The 16518-nt window shown below is 35.4% G+C and overlaps 1 protein-coding gene across 1 annotated transcript in view; it reads left to right on the forward strand.

Annotated features, from left to right (window-relative positions):
• LOC149806308 (laminin subunit alpha-2-like) overlaps window positions 1–16518 on the forward strand; it is a 339640-nt gene that overhangs the window by 64328 nt on the left and 258794 nt on the right. Inside the window, exons 4-8 of the mRNA XM_089951256.1 lie at window positions 4291–4350; window positions 6297–6416; window positions 8802–8895; window positions 8993–9012; window positions 14940–15057. Coding sequence (XP_089807382.1) covers window positions 4291–4350; window positions 6297–6416; window positions 8802–8895; window positions 8993–9012; window positions 14940–15057 — 412 coding nt within the window. The remainder of the gene's footprint in view (window positions 1–4290; window positions 4351–6296; window positions 6417–8801; window positions 8896–8992; window positions 9013–14939; window positions 15058–16518) is intronic.

Raw genomic sequence — 16518 nt, forward strand, 5'->3', positions numbered from 1 at the left:
CTACAAGACATCTACAGAATTTTGCACTGTCACATGGTTCCAAAGACTTCATACCAGACAGGATAAAGAATCTAACTGGTCAACCCTTTCGCTTCCCACTTTTGAATATTAATAATGTAGTTGTCCAGAGCCCAGAAAAATGATTCCAAATATCATTGCTAGGATTTTTTCCTTTGTTTTTGGGTAGTATATATTTATTGTATACATAAATTTAGCAAAGCATATCAAGTTATATTATTGTTCATCTGTCGCCTTACTCATTTTTGCAACTCGAGTTCTGCACCATCTGCTATTAGTGAAATTTTGCTAGTAGCTTACAGTTTGGGAGAAGGAAGAAACCTACTGATTTAAAATTTAAAAGGTTGAAGGTCAAGGCCATGGGAACTGAAAGAAGGAAAACTGTTTCAACACAATAACTCAGGCACCAAATACCTTGACAAAACTTTGTAAATGGCTTGCATCTAAGGTAACAAAAGGCAGTAATGGATATTGGGGTCAAAGGTCAGAATCATAATTATTTTAAGAAGAAAAGTAGTTTCTGCGGTACTATATCTCTAGTTCTTTATCACCTTTATATGTAGCTTGCATTTGAGACGAGGAAGATGTCTATTCATTTGAGACAAGGATGATGTGTATTCATTTTATGTTCAAAAGTTAGGGTTAGTGGAACAGATAGAAGAACAGTTTCTACAAAACTACATAAGTTGTCTTTTACTTCGACTAAATTTGTGAATGGCTTGCAAGATGCATGTTGATTTTAAAAGGTAAGCATCTGACCAATGGAAGAGTTTTACATAAATGTAATAATACTATTTTTCACCTGGCGGGAATATAGTGTGCTGTTTATGGTACTCTGTACAATGTTTATGGTACTCTGTAAAATGTTTGGCTGCAGGAACAAATTTAGGTCTGTGTTGCAAAAGGTCCACTGATTAGGTTCTGGTTGAATCTCTGGTAATTAAATAGTGCTGAGCATACCATATTTCCTCTAAAAGAAAATTTTTTCCATGCAGTTGTTTTTTTGGAGTAGTACATGAATGATCAAGGACATATTAATGTTACTGGTTTTCCAGGTGGTGGTGCTGGTTATAAAAATGTTCGATTTATACTATAACCAGTTTTGCATTTTGGAAATAGAGTAGCATAACATGTAATAGCACGTTCTGCTGTTTTTTTTCTGCTTGTCACTTTGTCATTTTGGCTCAGAGGAATTATTTAATGTATGTCAGTTAAAATCGGCTGTGTTAATCGTTGACATTTAGATAAATTTAGCATTTTGTGGGAACGATTTGAAATTACTTTATGAGACTATCTGTAAGCAGGCATAGACATCTGTGTGGATATGGTATACATTATCAGTTTGATCACTGATGTTCATCTGACCACAAACTGGAGAGGCAACTTTTTCCCACTGTCAAAGAAACGTTGTTACCTGTGAAGGCCAGTGAGTGCATAGTGTGGTTAGCTGTTTCATTCATTCATGCTTTCTGAATGAACTGAGTGTTTTTTTGCTTGGCACTGGAATGCAAACATGTCACTTGTTAGATGGGTAGTTTCTTTGCATTCCAGTGTTTATCTTGAAAATATCTAATGCTTATTAATGCTTGGCATATATTTCTTTATGTCACATCTGTGACAAATAGCACAGAAAGCAAGACAAAGAAATCATAATGCCTGTCTATCATCTGTCTTTGAGATTTCAGCCTTTGGATAATGCTTTTCTAAAGGCCAATATTATTAGATTATTATATTTTGATCACAACAAAATTGGGTGGGGGAAGAAACCTTCCTTGAGATTGAAGGCTGTTGTGGTCAATGGTCAAGGTCAGAGGGGACATTGGGTTCACAAGGAGAACAAGACAAAACAGTCACAATGTCCTTATTTTCACCTACCTGTGTGATTGTGTGCCCATCTGGTTTCAAATTTTGAATAAAGTTTTATTGAACCTCACTATTTCCTGTTGACATCAGTGGGTAATCGTAATTTTTTCTCACATTGGAATGGGGTCAGGGCAAAGATGGGGGTGGTGGATTGGGGGAGAAATATCCCTAAAGATTTAAGGTACGTAATGGTTATAGCTGTGGTTAAGATTTTAAGTGGCCGGCCATTGGTAACCAATGGAAACTGTGTAAAGTGGGATTTGAAGGTAAAAAATTCCAGTATGAAGGTCAGACGGGTAAGTTGTATTTTTAATGACATCCCCCAAATTTTTTATACCATAATTAAGGCTGGAGGATGAAAGGGTTAAAGTTCAAAATGACAGTAAATTGTTTTTTCTTTTGAGGTAAATTTTTGAAGGTTTTAATGCAGGCATATCTTTAGTTTCATTAAATTATCATATTTGGCACATCAAATTTATTGTTATCAGATTTGGCACATCAAATTTATTGTTATCAGATTTGGCACATCAAATTTATTGTTATCATATTTAGCACATCAAATGTATTGTTATCAGATTTGGTGCATCAAATTTATTGTTATCATATTTAGCACATCAAATTTATTGTTATCAGATTTGGCACATCAGATTTATTGTTATCATATTTAGCACATCAAATTTATTGTTTTCATATTTAGCACATCAAATTTATTGTTATCAGATTTGGCACATCAAATTTATTGTTATCATATTTAGCACATCAAATTTATTGTTATCAGATTTGGCGCATCAAATGTATTGTTATTATGTTTAGCACATCAAATTTATTGTAATCAGATTTGGTGCATCAAATTTATTGTTATCATATTTCGCACATCAAATTTATTGTTATCTGATTTGGTGCATCAAATTTATTGTTATCATATTTAGCACATCAAATTTATTGTTATCAGATTTGGCACATCAAATTTATTGTTATCATATTTAGCATATCAAATTTATTGTTATCAGATTTGGCACATCAAATTTATTGTTATCATATTTAGCACATAAAATTTATTGTTATCAGAGATTTGGCATATCAAATTTTTTGTTATCAGATTTGGCACATCAAATTTATTGTTATCAGATTTGGCACATCAAATGTATTGTTATCAGATTTGGTGCATCATATTTATTGTTATCAGATTTGGTGCATCAAATTTATTGTTATCTGATTTGGCACATCAAATTTATTATCAGATTTGGCACATCAAATTTATTGTTATCAGATTTGGCACATCAAATTTATTGTTATCAGATTTGGTGCATCAAATTTATTGTTATCAGATTTGGCATGACAAATTCAACAGTAGAGTTGGAACACCTTTAGTAATGAATGCTCAAAAAATCAAAGTCAAGTTCACAGAGGTTGTTTGGTTGTCTCTTACAAAGGTAGTTGTGGTAAGGACATAAGCAAGACAATAGATTAACCAGGTACTTAACTTCAGCTAGATTTGAGACCAAGTTATAAACCATATTATTTTTGCTAGAAATTAGCAATATTTTGTTAAGTACCTTGTTTAACTTTTGTACAATGTCAAATTTATAGTTACAAACAAATAATTGTTACACATTACAAATGTTGCAGTGATTGTTTTCAAGTGAAGGATTTGGGTCTGAGATTATTTTATAGTATAGAACGATCTGTACGAGGAACAATGGTCATCTAAGGCACAAATGATGGTTATGATGCAAAAATCATATTCTTACTTGAAATCAAATTCCAGTGTAGAATTATTTTACATGTATACCTTTTTCTCATACTTATAACATATCACATGATAAAGTAGGCATAAGAGTTTTACAGGAACAAAAATTGCAAATTATCATATATAGTTACTTGTAAGTGGGGTCCAACTGTCAACAGCATGGACCCTGTTTTGCTGTTGCATAATGCACCAACAGGTCAGGGTCTTTGTTGTTCTACTGATTACTCCGAACAAGCTGCATAGACCCAGATCTGCTAGAACATTATAGACTGGCAGATTTGGGTCTATTCAGTTTGCAGTTGGACCCAACTTATATGCAAGTAAATATGGTATATTTAGTGTAATTTGATATTGGAAGAAATATGGTTGGTGATATTACATTTTCTAATTAAATCATTAAAGTTTTAATCAGAGCCTGAATGTTTGGTAATATGGTATGTGTCATGAAGAACAAGAAAAATAGACTCATTGTAAGAGCTGCTGTGTAACAGATGGGAATTATGTTAAGGGGAATAATTCTTATTCACTCGTATAGTCTTAGATGTATTACTTCCCCTGTCAAGCAGAATTAGACACCTTTTATATGATTTGAACATTTTGTGTGTATATTTGTGTTAAACTGGAAACAATTTTTTACTGTTTTTCTTTTCTTCTTCCAGATCTTTGTTTCTCTTACCAATGGAAGACCAGGTATTTACACCCCAAGTCCAACACTTCTGGTAAGTTCAGTCAATTTCTAATCAATACAGTTGTTGTGTTCTCTTGCCTCCTTCTAGTCAATAAAATCTTTGTGTTCTCTTGCCTCCATCTAATCATTGAAATCTTCGTGTTTTTCTCTTGCCTCCATCTAATCAATAAAATCTTTGTGTTTTCTTGCCCCCATCTAATCAATAAAATCTTTGTGTTTTTCTCTTGCCTCCATCTAATCAATAAAATCTTTGTGTTCTCTTGCCTCCATCTAATCAATAAAATCTTTGTGTTTTTCTCTTGCCTCCATCTAATCAGTAAAATCTTTGTGTTCTCTTGCCTCCTTCTAATTAATGAAATCTTTGTGTTCTCTTGCCTCCATCTAATCAATAAAATCTTTGTGTTCTCTTGCCTCCATCTGATCAATAAAATCTTTGTGTTATCTTGCCTCCTTCTAATCAATGAAATCTTTGTGTTTTTCTCTTGCTTCCATCTAATCAATAAAATCTTTGTGTTCTCTTGCCTCCATCTAATCAATAAAATCTTTGTGTTTTTCTCTTGCCTTCATCTAATCAATAAAATGTTTGTGTTCTCTTGCCTCCATCTAATCAATGAAATCTTTGTGTTTTTCTCTTGCCTCCATCTGATCAATAAAATCTTTGTCTTCTCTTGCCTCCATCTAATCAATAAAATCTTTGTGTTCTCTTGCCTCCATCTAATCAATAAAATCTTTGTGTTTTTCTCTTGCCTCCATCTAATCAATAAAATCTTTGTGTTCTCTTGCCTCCTTCTAATTAATGAAATCTTTGTGTTCTCTTGCCTCCATCTAATCAATAAAATCTTTGTGTTCTCTTGCCTCCATCTAATCAATAAAATCTTTGTGTTCTCTTGCCTCCATCTGATCAATAAAATCTTTGTGTTCTCTTGCCTCCTTCTAATCAATGAAATCTTTGTGTTTTTCTCTTGCCTCCATCTAATCAATAAAATCTTTGTGTTCTCTTGCCTCCATCTAATCAATAAAATCTTTGTGTTCTCTTGCCTCCATCTAATCAATAAAATCTTTGTGTTCTCTTGCCTCCATCTAATCAATAAAGTCTTTGTGTTCTCTTGCCTCCATCTAATCAATAAAATCTTTGTGTTCTCTTGCCTCCATCTAATCAATGAAATCTTTGTGTTTTTCTCTTGCCTCCATCTAATCAATAAAATCTTTGTGTTCTCTTGCCTCCATCTAATCAATGAAATCTTTGTGTTCTCTTGCCTCCATCTAATCAATAAAATCTTTGTGTTCTCTTGCCTCCATCTAATCAATAAAATCTTTGTGTTCTCTTGCCTCCATCTAATCAATGAAATCTTTGTGGTCTCTTGCCTCCTTCTAATCAATGAAATCTTTGTGCTTTTCTCTTGCCTCCATCTAATCAATAAAATCATTGTGTTCTCTTGCCTCCATCTAATCAATAAAATCTTTGTGTTCTCTTGCCTCCTTCTAATCAATGAAATCTTTGTGTTTTTCTCTTGCCTCCATCTAATCAATAAAATCTTTGTGTTCTCTTGCCTCCTTCTAATCAATAAAATCTTTGTGTTCTCTTGCCTCCATCTAATCAATAAAATCTTTGTGTTCTCTTGCCTCCATCTGATCAATAAAATCTTTGTGTTCTCTTGCCTCCTTTTTAAGAAGTTTCATGCAGAATTAGGTTGCTGATTAATCATGAGTATTGATTAATCATGAGTGCTGATTAATCATGAGTGTTGATTAATCAGGAGTGCTGATTAATCAGGAGTGTTAATTAATCATGAGTGCTTTTAATGCCACTTAGAGAGGCTTACGCAGGTTAGCCTTCTTTGCATTGCACATATATTTAAAATGGAAAGTTTTCTGTCAGTATTAGGAATAATTATCAAGAAAGGTTACCAATTAGTCTAGTAGGAATCTGTGAAGTGATACATTGATAGTTACAATTTGACGAGTGTCTTTTTTCAGGACTTTACCTCAGCCAGATATGTGAGACTACGATTCCAGAAAATCCGCACTTTAAATGCTGACCTTATGACGTTTCGTGTGAACGATCCTCGGAACATAGATCCAATCGTTACCAGAAGGGTAAGGGAGGAAGTGGAAATTGTTCCATGTTTTTAGAGCTTGTTAATAAGTCAGGCAATATTTCCTTGTTTATGCAAGATATCGGAATGGAAACATAATTTTTGCAAAATATTTTGCATCCTTGCATAAGTGATATTTGACATGTATATTTAATTTATCTTTTGTACAAAGAGTGGTTATATTTAACTACTGAATTTGTTTGGAAAAAATGAGCTTCCAAAACAAAAGATACAAGGATTTTACTATGGCATGTAAATTAAATAAGTACAGATTTTAAGGGCCCATCCTTCCTGCCAGAAATTAAAAACAATATCCTTGCTTCAAAAATACAATTTGCAAGTGACAATATTAATGACAGTTGCAGATGCATTTAAATTTGCAGTCATTAGTTGTTGTTGTTGTAGGGTTTAACGCCATTTTTCAGCACAAGATAGGCTATACATTGTGGCCAGTATAACTGGTGGAGGAAGAACCCTGGGAAACCCGGGGAAAAACCACCGACCCATGAGAAGCTTCTGGCAGGCTTTCTCACATACCCACGTTAGCCGAGTCTGAGACTCAAACCAATGCAGACAGAGGTGAGATGGCAGTGATCCGGAACGGTGAGTGCTTTAGACCACTTGGCCACTCGAGGCCCTACAGTCATTAGTAAAGATGGTACAGTACATTAGGTTGGTAATTTAGAATCTAAAGGAATAAATGGTACCTTTACTGCAGAAGGGGAACTTTTGGGCATTGGAGGAAGCAATTAATACAACATCTGTGAGACAGTTGTATATAGTGAAACTGTGGTATACAAATACAGTGAAATCAGTCATTTTATACAGACTTTGAAGTTTGGGAGCCCAAGATAGCTTCTAATTCCCATATTCCCTCGTGTGTTAGCTTTGAAATATATTTTACACTTTAGCAGCTGAGGCTTGTTATCTGAATGCAGACTCCTTACAGTTCATACTCTAAGAAAATATTACTGATGTATGGCAGATTTGGCCCACAGGTTATCAAAGCCATAATTTATTGTCTATGCACATTGATACACAAGCACATTGACTGGATCTCTTTTCTCATGAAATCCAGTTAAAAACAAAGGTAAAAAAACCAAATTGTGTATGGATCCAGTTTGCATCATTGTGATGTCATTAGCATGCCATTTGCTGCCTTGTAATATTATCAGTCTCTTGGAGTAAAGATTTCCTCACTTTTTCCTTTGGCAACATCTTCATACTATGTGTTAAAGATAAATAATCATAGAAAATGCAATTTAAATTTAGTGTGATGTAGTTTTCAAAGCATTTGCTTTTCTTCAAGTGGCAAATTTACATGGTTGTGTCAGTGGTATAATAATAATAATAATAATAATAATAATAATAATAATAATAATGATAATAATAATGATAATAATAATAATAATAATAATAATAATAATAATAATAATAATAATAATAATAATGATAATAATAATAATAATAATAATAATAATAATAATGATAATAATAATAATAATAATAATAATGATAATAATAATAATAATAATGTAACACCTAATCTTTAGAAGCTCTAAGCGCTTTACAATATTAGATGGCATATAAAACATATAAGTTGACAAGATTACAAAAACAAACATGAAATTGCAAAACAAAACCATGCTGACAAAAAGTAAGGAAGTGAATATTACTAATTTATTAAGTCAGTTCATGTAGTCAAAGTAGGTGAATTTTAAGAGTACTCTTGAATGATCTGTTTGCAATTTGTTCGACATAGCTAGGCCCAGATTAAAGAACGTTGTCCATATGACTTCATTTTAACAGTTGGAACAATAGGAATGCAAGTGTCAGAAGAGGAGTGTAAGTTTTTAAATGGGTTGTATACATAGGTGAGGTCAGATAAGAATATTGGACTGGAGCCAGTAAATGAAATGTAGCATTGTGGACAGATTTTGTTTTCGATTCTGGATCAAACAGGTAGCTAGTGAAGATCATAGAACAGTGCGAAAGTGTGCTAATATCTTCACATGCTAGGAATGATCCAAGCCGCCATGTTTTGAACCTTTTGCAGTTTCTGTAGTAGATACCGAGATGAACCAGATAAGTGAATTACAATAGTCAAGTTTTGAATGTACTGAGGAACACACAATCGTTTTAATGGCATCAACTGAAAGAAATTTGCAAATAGAGCTGATGTGTCTCCATTCCAGTTAAGCAGCCTTATATATGTTCATTACATGTTGGTGTAATGAGAGCGTACAATCAAGAGTGACACCTAGGGTTTGTACTGACTGTGCAAATGTAATGTTGGCATTGTTGATACTTATTTTATCATTCTAATCAAGGGAGGTAACCCACACTGAGGAGGATGACATTTGTGTTGGTAATCTTTTTGTTTCAGTATTTCTACTCCATTAAAGACATCTCCATAGGTGGACAGTGCATTTGTTATGGCCATGCAGCAGACTGCATGAGACAAGGAAATACAGATGTAAGTTTAAACTTTATATATTTCAGGTTGATTGTACAAGTGACAATAATTAGGTCTGTACAAGTGACAATAATTAGGTCTGTACAAGTGACAATAATTAGGTCTCACATCTAATTACAAAGTAATCTCCACAGCTTAGGCGTTGTATTGAGATGGTCATTAGATTGTAGGAAGTTGAAGAACAGCCAGTCTTAGACTGTTTTCCATCTACATGTAGAAGAACCAGATAAAACCTGGGATGGCAGAAATGCCACGGAAACATATTACCATTGTACAGTCCCTTTAAAATGCATGTGTTACAACTCTGCTTATTGCATCCATCCAACATGTTACCATTGTACAGTCCCTTTAAAATGCCTGTGTTACAACTCTGCTTATTACATCCATCCAACATATTACCATTGTACAGTCCCTTTAAAATGCATGTGTTACAACTCTGCTTATTGCATCCATCCAACATGTTACCATTGTACAGTCCCTTTAAAATGCATGTGCTACAACCCTGCTTATTACATCCATCCAACAGGTTACCATTGTACAGTCCCTTTAAAATGCATGTGTTACAACTCTGCTTATTACGTCCATCCAACATGTTACCATTGTACAGTCCCTTTAAAATGCATGTGCTACAACTCTGCTTATTACATCCATCCAACATGTTACCATTGTACAGTCCCTTTAAAATGCATGTGCTACAACCCTGCTTATTACATCCATCCAACATGTTACCATTGTACAGTCCCTTTAAAATGCATGTGTTACAACTCTCCTTATTACATCAATCCAACATGTTACCATTGTACAGTCCCTTTAAAATGCATGTGCTACAACTCTGCTTATTACATCCATCCAACGTGTTACCATTGTACAGTCCCTTTAAAATGCATGTGCTACAACTCTGCTTATTACATCAATCCAACATGTTACCATTGTACAGTCCCTTTAAAATGCATGTGTTACAACTCTGCTTATTGCATCCATCCAACATGTTACCATTGTACAGTCCCTTTAACACATTAACCCCTGGAGCTTTTTGTCATTTTTGCATGAAAATCGAGTAGGAAACACATTTTGAAAGCTATTTCTAAATATACTCAAAAACACAAAATCCCTGGTCATCTTTCAATAACATACTGCCTAGTTGCATTAGAAACATGATTTTTCATTGGCTGTTTGAATCGCACATGAGCAGAAGGGTAAAAATTGGAGCTTTTATAATTTTTTTATTTTTTATTTTGCTAAACGGAGCCATTATTTTTGTATGGAGACCACTCTTTATTCCAAATGCCCATCTTATCCTACTTTTTGCAATGGCTCATCTGTTTCTTTGCAGTTCATACCAGTTTGCCTTAGATCTGAGACCAAAAAGTCTAACATCCGAACACAAAATCGGATTCCAACCATGAACGAATTTTGGGTTAAAAAAAGTCGGGTCCAAAAATGAGTTTTTTTAATCTGTATTTTGTAGCACAACTAGATATTCCAGATTATTTGGTATCATTGTAGAGCTACATCTGTCTACCTTTCTATAATACCACCCACTTTAGTGTATCATGCATGACCATGACACTACAGAGCTCGGCAGTAGGCTACTACCTCCTGCCCCGTTAAGTCGTCACTAGGGGTTAATGTGTTAAAATGCATGTTCCAGCTCTCCTTATTACATCCATCCAACATGTTACCATTGTACAGTCCCTTTAAAATGCATGTGTTACAACTCTGCTTATTACATCCATCCAACATGTTACCATTGTACAGTCCCTTTAAAGTGCATGTGTTACAACTCTGCTTATTACATCCATCCAACATGTTACCATTGTACAGTCCCTTTAAAATGCATGTATTACAGCTCTTCTTATTACATCCATCCAACATGTTACCATTGTACAGTCCCTTTAAAATGCTTGTGTTACAACTCTGCTTATTACGTCCATCCAACATGTTACCATTGTACAGTCCCTTTAAAATGCATGTGTTACAACTCTGCTTATTGCATCCATCCAACATGTTACCATTGTACAGTCCCTTTAAAATGCATGTATTACAGCTCTGCTTATTACATCCATCCAACATGTTACCATTGTACAGTCCCTTTAAAAAGCTTGTGTTACAACTCTGCTTATTACGTCCATCCAACATGTTACCATTGTACAGTCCCTTTAAAATGCATGTGTTACAACTCTGCTTATTGCATCCATCCAACATGTTACCATTGTACAGTCCCTTTAAAATGCATGTGTTACAACTCTGCTTATTACGTCCATCCAACATGTTACCATTGTACAGTCCCTTTAAAATGCTTGTGTTACAACTCTGCTTATTGCATCCATCCAACATGTTACCATTGTACAGTCCCTTTGAAATGCATGTGTTACAACTCTGCTTATTACATCCATCCAACATGTTACCATTGTACAGTCCCTTTGAAATGTATGTGTTACAACTCTGCTTATTACATCCATCCAACATGTTACCATTGTACAGTCCCTTTGAAATGCATGTGTTACAACTCTGCTTATTACGTCCATCCAACATGTTACCATTGTACAGTCCCTTTAAAATGCATGTGTTACAACTCTGCTTATTGCATCAATCCAACATGTTACCATTGTACAGTCCCTTTGAAATGCATGTGTTACAACTCTGCTTATTACATCCATCCAACATGTTACCATTGTACAGTCCCTTTAAAATGCATGTGTTACAACTCTGCTTATTACATCCATCCAACATGTTACCATTGTACAGTCCCTTTAAAATGCATGTGTTACAACTCTCCTTATTACATCAATCCAACATGTTACCATTGTACAGTCCCTTTAACACATTAACCCCTGGAGCTTTTTGTCATTTTTGCATGAAAATCGAGTAGGAAACACATTTTGAAAGCTATTTCTAAATATACTCAAAAACACAAAATCCCTGGTCATCTTTCAATAACATACTGCCTAGTTGCATTAGAAACATGATTTTTCATTGGCTGTTTGAATCGCACATGAGCAGAAGGGTAAAAATTGGAGCTTTTATAATTTTTTTATTTTTTATTTTGCTAAACGGAGCCATTATTTTTGTATGGAGACCACTCTTTATTCCAAATGCCCATCTTATCCTACTTTTTGCAATGGCTCATCTGTTTCTTTGCAGTTCATACCAGTTTGCCTTAGATCTGAGACCAAAAAGTCTAACATCCGAACACAAAATCGGATTCCAACCATGAACGAATTTTGGGTTAAAAAAAGTCGGGTCCAAAAATGAGTTTTTTTAATCTGTATTTTGTAGCACAACTAGATATTCCAGATTATTTGGTATCATTGTAGAGCTACATCTGTCTACCTTTCTATAATACCACCCACTTTAGTGTATCATGCATGACCATGACACTACAGAGCTCGGCAGTAGGCTACTACCTCCTGCCCCGTTAAGTCGTCACTAGGGGTTAATGTGTTAAAATGCATGTTCCAGCTCTCCTTATTACATCCATCCAACATGTTACCATTGTACAGTCCCTTTAAAATGCATGTGTTACAACTCTGCTTATTACATCCATCCAACATGTTACCATTGTACAGTCCCTTTAAAGTGCATGTGTTACAACTCTGCTTATTACATCCATCCAACATGTTACCATTGTACAGTCCCTTTAAAATGCATGTATTACAGCTCTTCTTATTACATCCATCCAACATGTTACCATTGTACAGTCCCTTTAAAATGCTTGTGTTACAACTCTGCTTATTACGTCCATCCAACATGTTACCATTGTACAGTCCCTTTAAAATGCATGTGTTACAACTCTGCTTATTGCATCCATCCAACATGTTACCATTGTACAGTCCCTTTAAAATGCATGTATTACAGCTCTGCTTATTACATCCATCCAACATGTTACCATTGTACAGTCCCTTTAAAAAGCTTGTGTTACAACTCTGCTTATTACGTCCATCCAACATGTTACCATTGTACAGTCCCTTTAAAATGCATGTGTTACAACTCTGCTTATTGCATCCATCCAACATGTTACCATTGTACAGTCCCTTTAAAATGCATGTGTTACAACTCTGCTTATTACGTCCATCCAACATGTTACCATTGTACAGTCCCTTTAAAATGCTTGTGTTACAACTCTGCTTATTGCATCCATCCAACATGTTACCATTGTACAGTCCCTTTGAAATGCATGTGTTACAACTCTGCTTATTACATCCATCCAACATGTTACCATTGTACAGTCCCTTTGAAATGTATGTGTTACAACTCTGCTTATTACATCCATCCAACATGTTACCATTGTACAGTCCCTTTGAAATGCATGTGTTACAACTCTGCTTATTACGTCCATCCAACATGTTACCATTGTACAGTCCCTTTAAAATGCATGTGTTACAACTCTGCTTATTGCATCAATCCAACATGTTACCATTGTACAGTCCCTTTGAAATGCATGTGTTACAACTCTGCTTATTACATCCATCCAACATGTTACCATTGTACAGTCCCTTTAAAATGCATGTGTTACAACTCTGCTTATTACATCCATCCAACATGTTACCATTGTACAGTCCCTTTAAAATGCATGTATTACAACTCTGCTTATTACATCCATCCAACATGTTACCATTGTACAGTCCCTTTAAAATGCTTGTGTTACAACTCTGCTTATTACGTCCATCCAACATGTTACCATTGTACAGTCCCTTTAAAATGCTTGTGTTACACCTCTACTTATTGCATCCATCCAACATGTTACCATTGTACAGTCCCTTTAAAATGCATGTGTTACAACTCTGCTTATTGCATCCATCCAACATGTTACCATTGTACAGTCCCTTTAAAATGCATGTGTTACAACTCTGCTTATTGCATCCATCCAACATGTTACCATTGTTCAGCCCCTTTAAAATGCATGTGTTACAACTCTGCTTATTACATCCATCCAACATGTTACCATTGTACAGTCCCTTTAAAATGCATGTGTTACAACTCTGCTTATTACATCCATCCAACATGTTACCATTGTACAGTCCCATTAAAATGCATGTGCTACAACTCTGCTTATTACGTCCATCCAACATGTTACCATTGTACAGTCCCTTTAAAATGCATGTGTTACAACTCTGCTTATTACATCCATCCAACATGTTACCATTGTACAGTCCCTTTGAAATGCATGTGTTACAACTCTGCTTATTACATCCATCCAACATGTTACCATTGTACAGTCCCTTTAAAATGCATGTGTTACAAATCTGCTTATTGCATCCATCCAACATGTTACCATTGTACAGTCCCTTTAAAATGCATGTGTTACAACTCTGCTTATTACATCCATACAACATGTTACCATATGTAATCACATATAAATTGATGCAAACTGCAAACAGCAATGATCCTGCAATGTGCCTGCAAATTAGGGTCTACGTTTTTTTGTTCTACTAATTACTCCTAACAAACTGCACAGACCCAGATCTGTTGGCGCATTATGTGATGGCAGATCTGGGTCTGTGCAGTTTGAAGTCAGACTCATCTTATTAGCAAGTAAATATGGTTAAAGAGAAATCTGAGTCAGCCAAGCAATGCATATTTCACAGTACATTAAACTATTTTGATATTGGAACAGCTAATTTGGGGCCATGTACCGTATATACTCATTTATATGTCCAACTGCAAACCTCACAGACCCAGATCTGACATCACATAATAAACCAGTAGATCTGGGTCTGTGCAGTTTCTTATGAGCAATTAATAGAGCAATAGATTTTATTTTTTGCTTGCTGTTTATTTGTCAAATGGAGGATAATAATTTTACCAAACCTGTTTTGAAACAAGTTAGTTGTTTTTGAAAACTGAGATATCAACTTTAAATTTGACTTTAGACATGTTTTACAGCAAGACATTTTTTTTGGTGTTGTATCTGGATAGAATAGGACAAATTAAACCCATTGGAAAACTTGTGTGAATGACTAATAACATATATACGCCTATTACATATCGGAAAGGAAGATTTTACATATTTAACAATAACAATTTTCTTTGTATGTCTTATTTTAGGAAATAGCATGTGTCTGCAAACACAACACCTGTGGAACTAACTGTGAAAAGTGCTGCCCTCTTTTTAACCAGACACCATGGAGACGAGGAAACAATGGAAACATAGAAACGTGTGGAGGTGATATTGCTGGAATATACATACATCGAAATATTCACTGATATAAACTTTTCGTAGCTATATGAGATTGAATTTGGGTAGGGTTTTTATTTACACTTTACTTTTTTTATGTCATATGTTTATGTGAACGAATCATGGCACCTGATAGTTAATACTCAGACCAAATCATTTAACATTTTCTTTGTTAGAATAATGTGTTAACAATGCAGTCTATTTAACTGAAATTTCTGTGTAATGTAATACTGGTCCATGACGGATTATTAGCTCATATGGCTGTTAGGCTTTTGATATGGCCCTGGGCTGTTAGGCTTGTGATATGGCCCTGGGCTGTTAGGCTTGTGATTCAGCCCTGGGCTGTTAGGCTTGTGATTCAGCCCTGGGCTGTTAGGCTTGTGATATGGTCCTGGGCTGTTAGGCTTGTGATATGGCCCGGTTAGGCTTGTCATATGGCCCTGGGCTGTTAGGTTGTGATACAGCCCTGGGCTGTTAGGCTTGTGATATGGCCTGGGCTGTTAGAGGCTTGTGATACGGCCCTGGGCTGTTAGGCTTGTGATACGTCCCTAAGCTGTTAGGCTTGTGATACGGCCCTGGGCTGTTAGGCTTGTGATACCGCCCTGGGCTGTTAGGCTTGTGATACGGCCCAGGGATGTTAGGCTTGTGATATGGCCCTGGGCTGTTAGGCTTGTGATACGTCCCTAGGCTGTTAGGCTTGTGATACGGCCCTGGGTTGTTAGGCTTGTGATGCAGCCCTGGGCTGTTAGGCTTGTGATATGTCCCTAGGCTGTTAGGCTTGTGATACGGCCCTGGGCTGTTAGGCTGGTAATACAGCCCTAGGCTGTTAGGCTTGTGATACGACTTTAGGCTGTGAGGCTTGTGATGCGGCCCTGGGCTGTTAGGCTTGTGATACAACCTTGCATCTGTGCATCTTGTTACATCCATTGTTATTTGTGCATCAAGCATCAATTATATGATCTTTATATGACTGTTTTCTCAGCCGATATTTCTCATGTTTTGAACGTTTGGGAATGAGTAACTTGTATTCCATATATGAGCACTGCAATGTGGAGTGTTAAAAAATGACACGAGTTGGACAGAGTGGGTCTTGTTGAAGGGGCTTAGTGAATAAGCAGGTCAAGGATTTTTAAAACAAGGAAATTGATTTTTTTACATAAACATTTAAAGATAATATTAAATCAAATGAGATCATTCAGACAAAATAAAATCGAGTAACAGAGAATAAACATATTGTGCTAAAAATCACTCCAAAGAACAATATCCAGAAATTATGCTTTGACATTCTGCACCCATTTTAATGTTAAACATCCAATTTGAAAAGAAATTTGAGCAAATAATTTATTACATTTGACCGGTAGATTTGTAATGGATTCTTTAAGTTCCACAGTTTCAGGGCAAATTTCCTCCACTGATTTATCCAGCAGCTTGGGTTTCTGTTCACTCTTA

This window comes from Sinohyriopsis cumingii, chromosome 1 (genome assembly GCF_028554795.1).
Source record: "Sinohyriopsis cumingii isolate HCF-2022 chromosome 1, ASM2855479v2, whole genome shotgun sequence".
Taxonomy (NCBI): Eukaryota; Metazoa; Mollusca; class Bivalvia; order Unionida; family Unionidae; genus Sinohyriopsis; species Sinohyriopsis cumingii.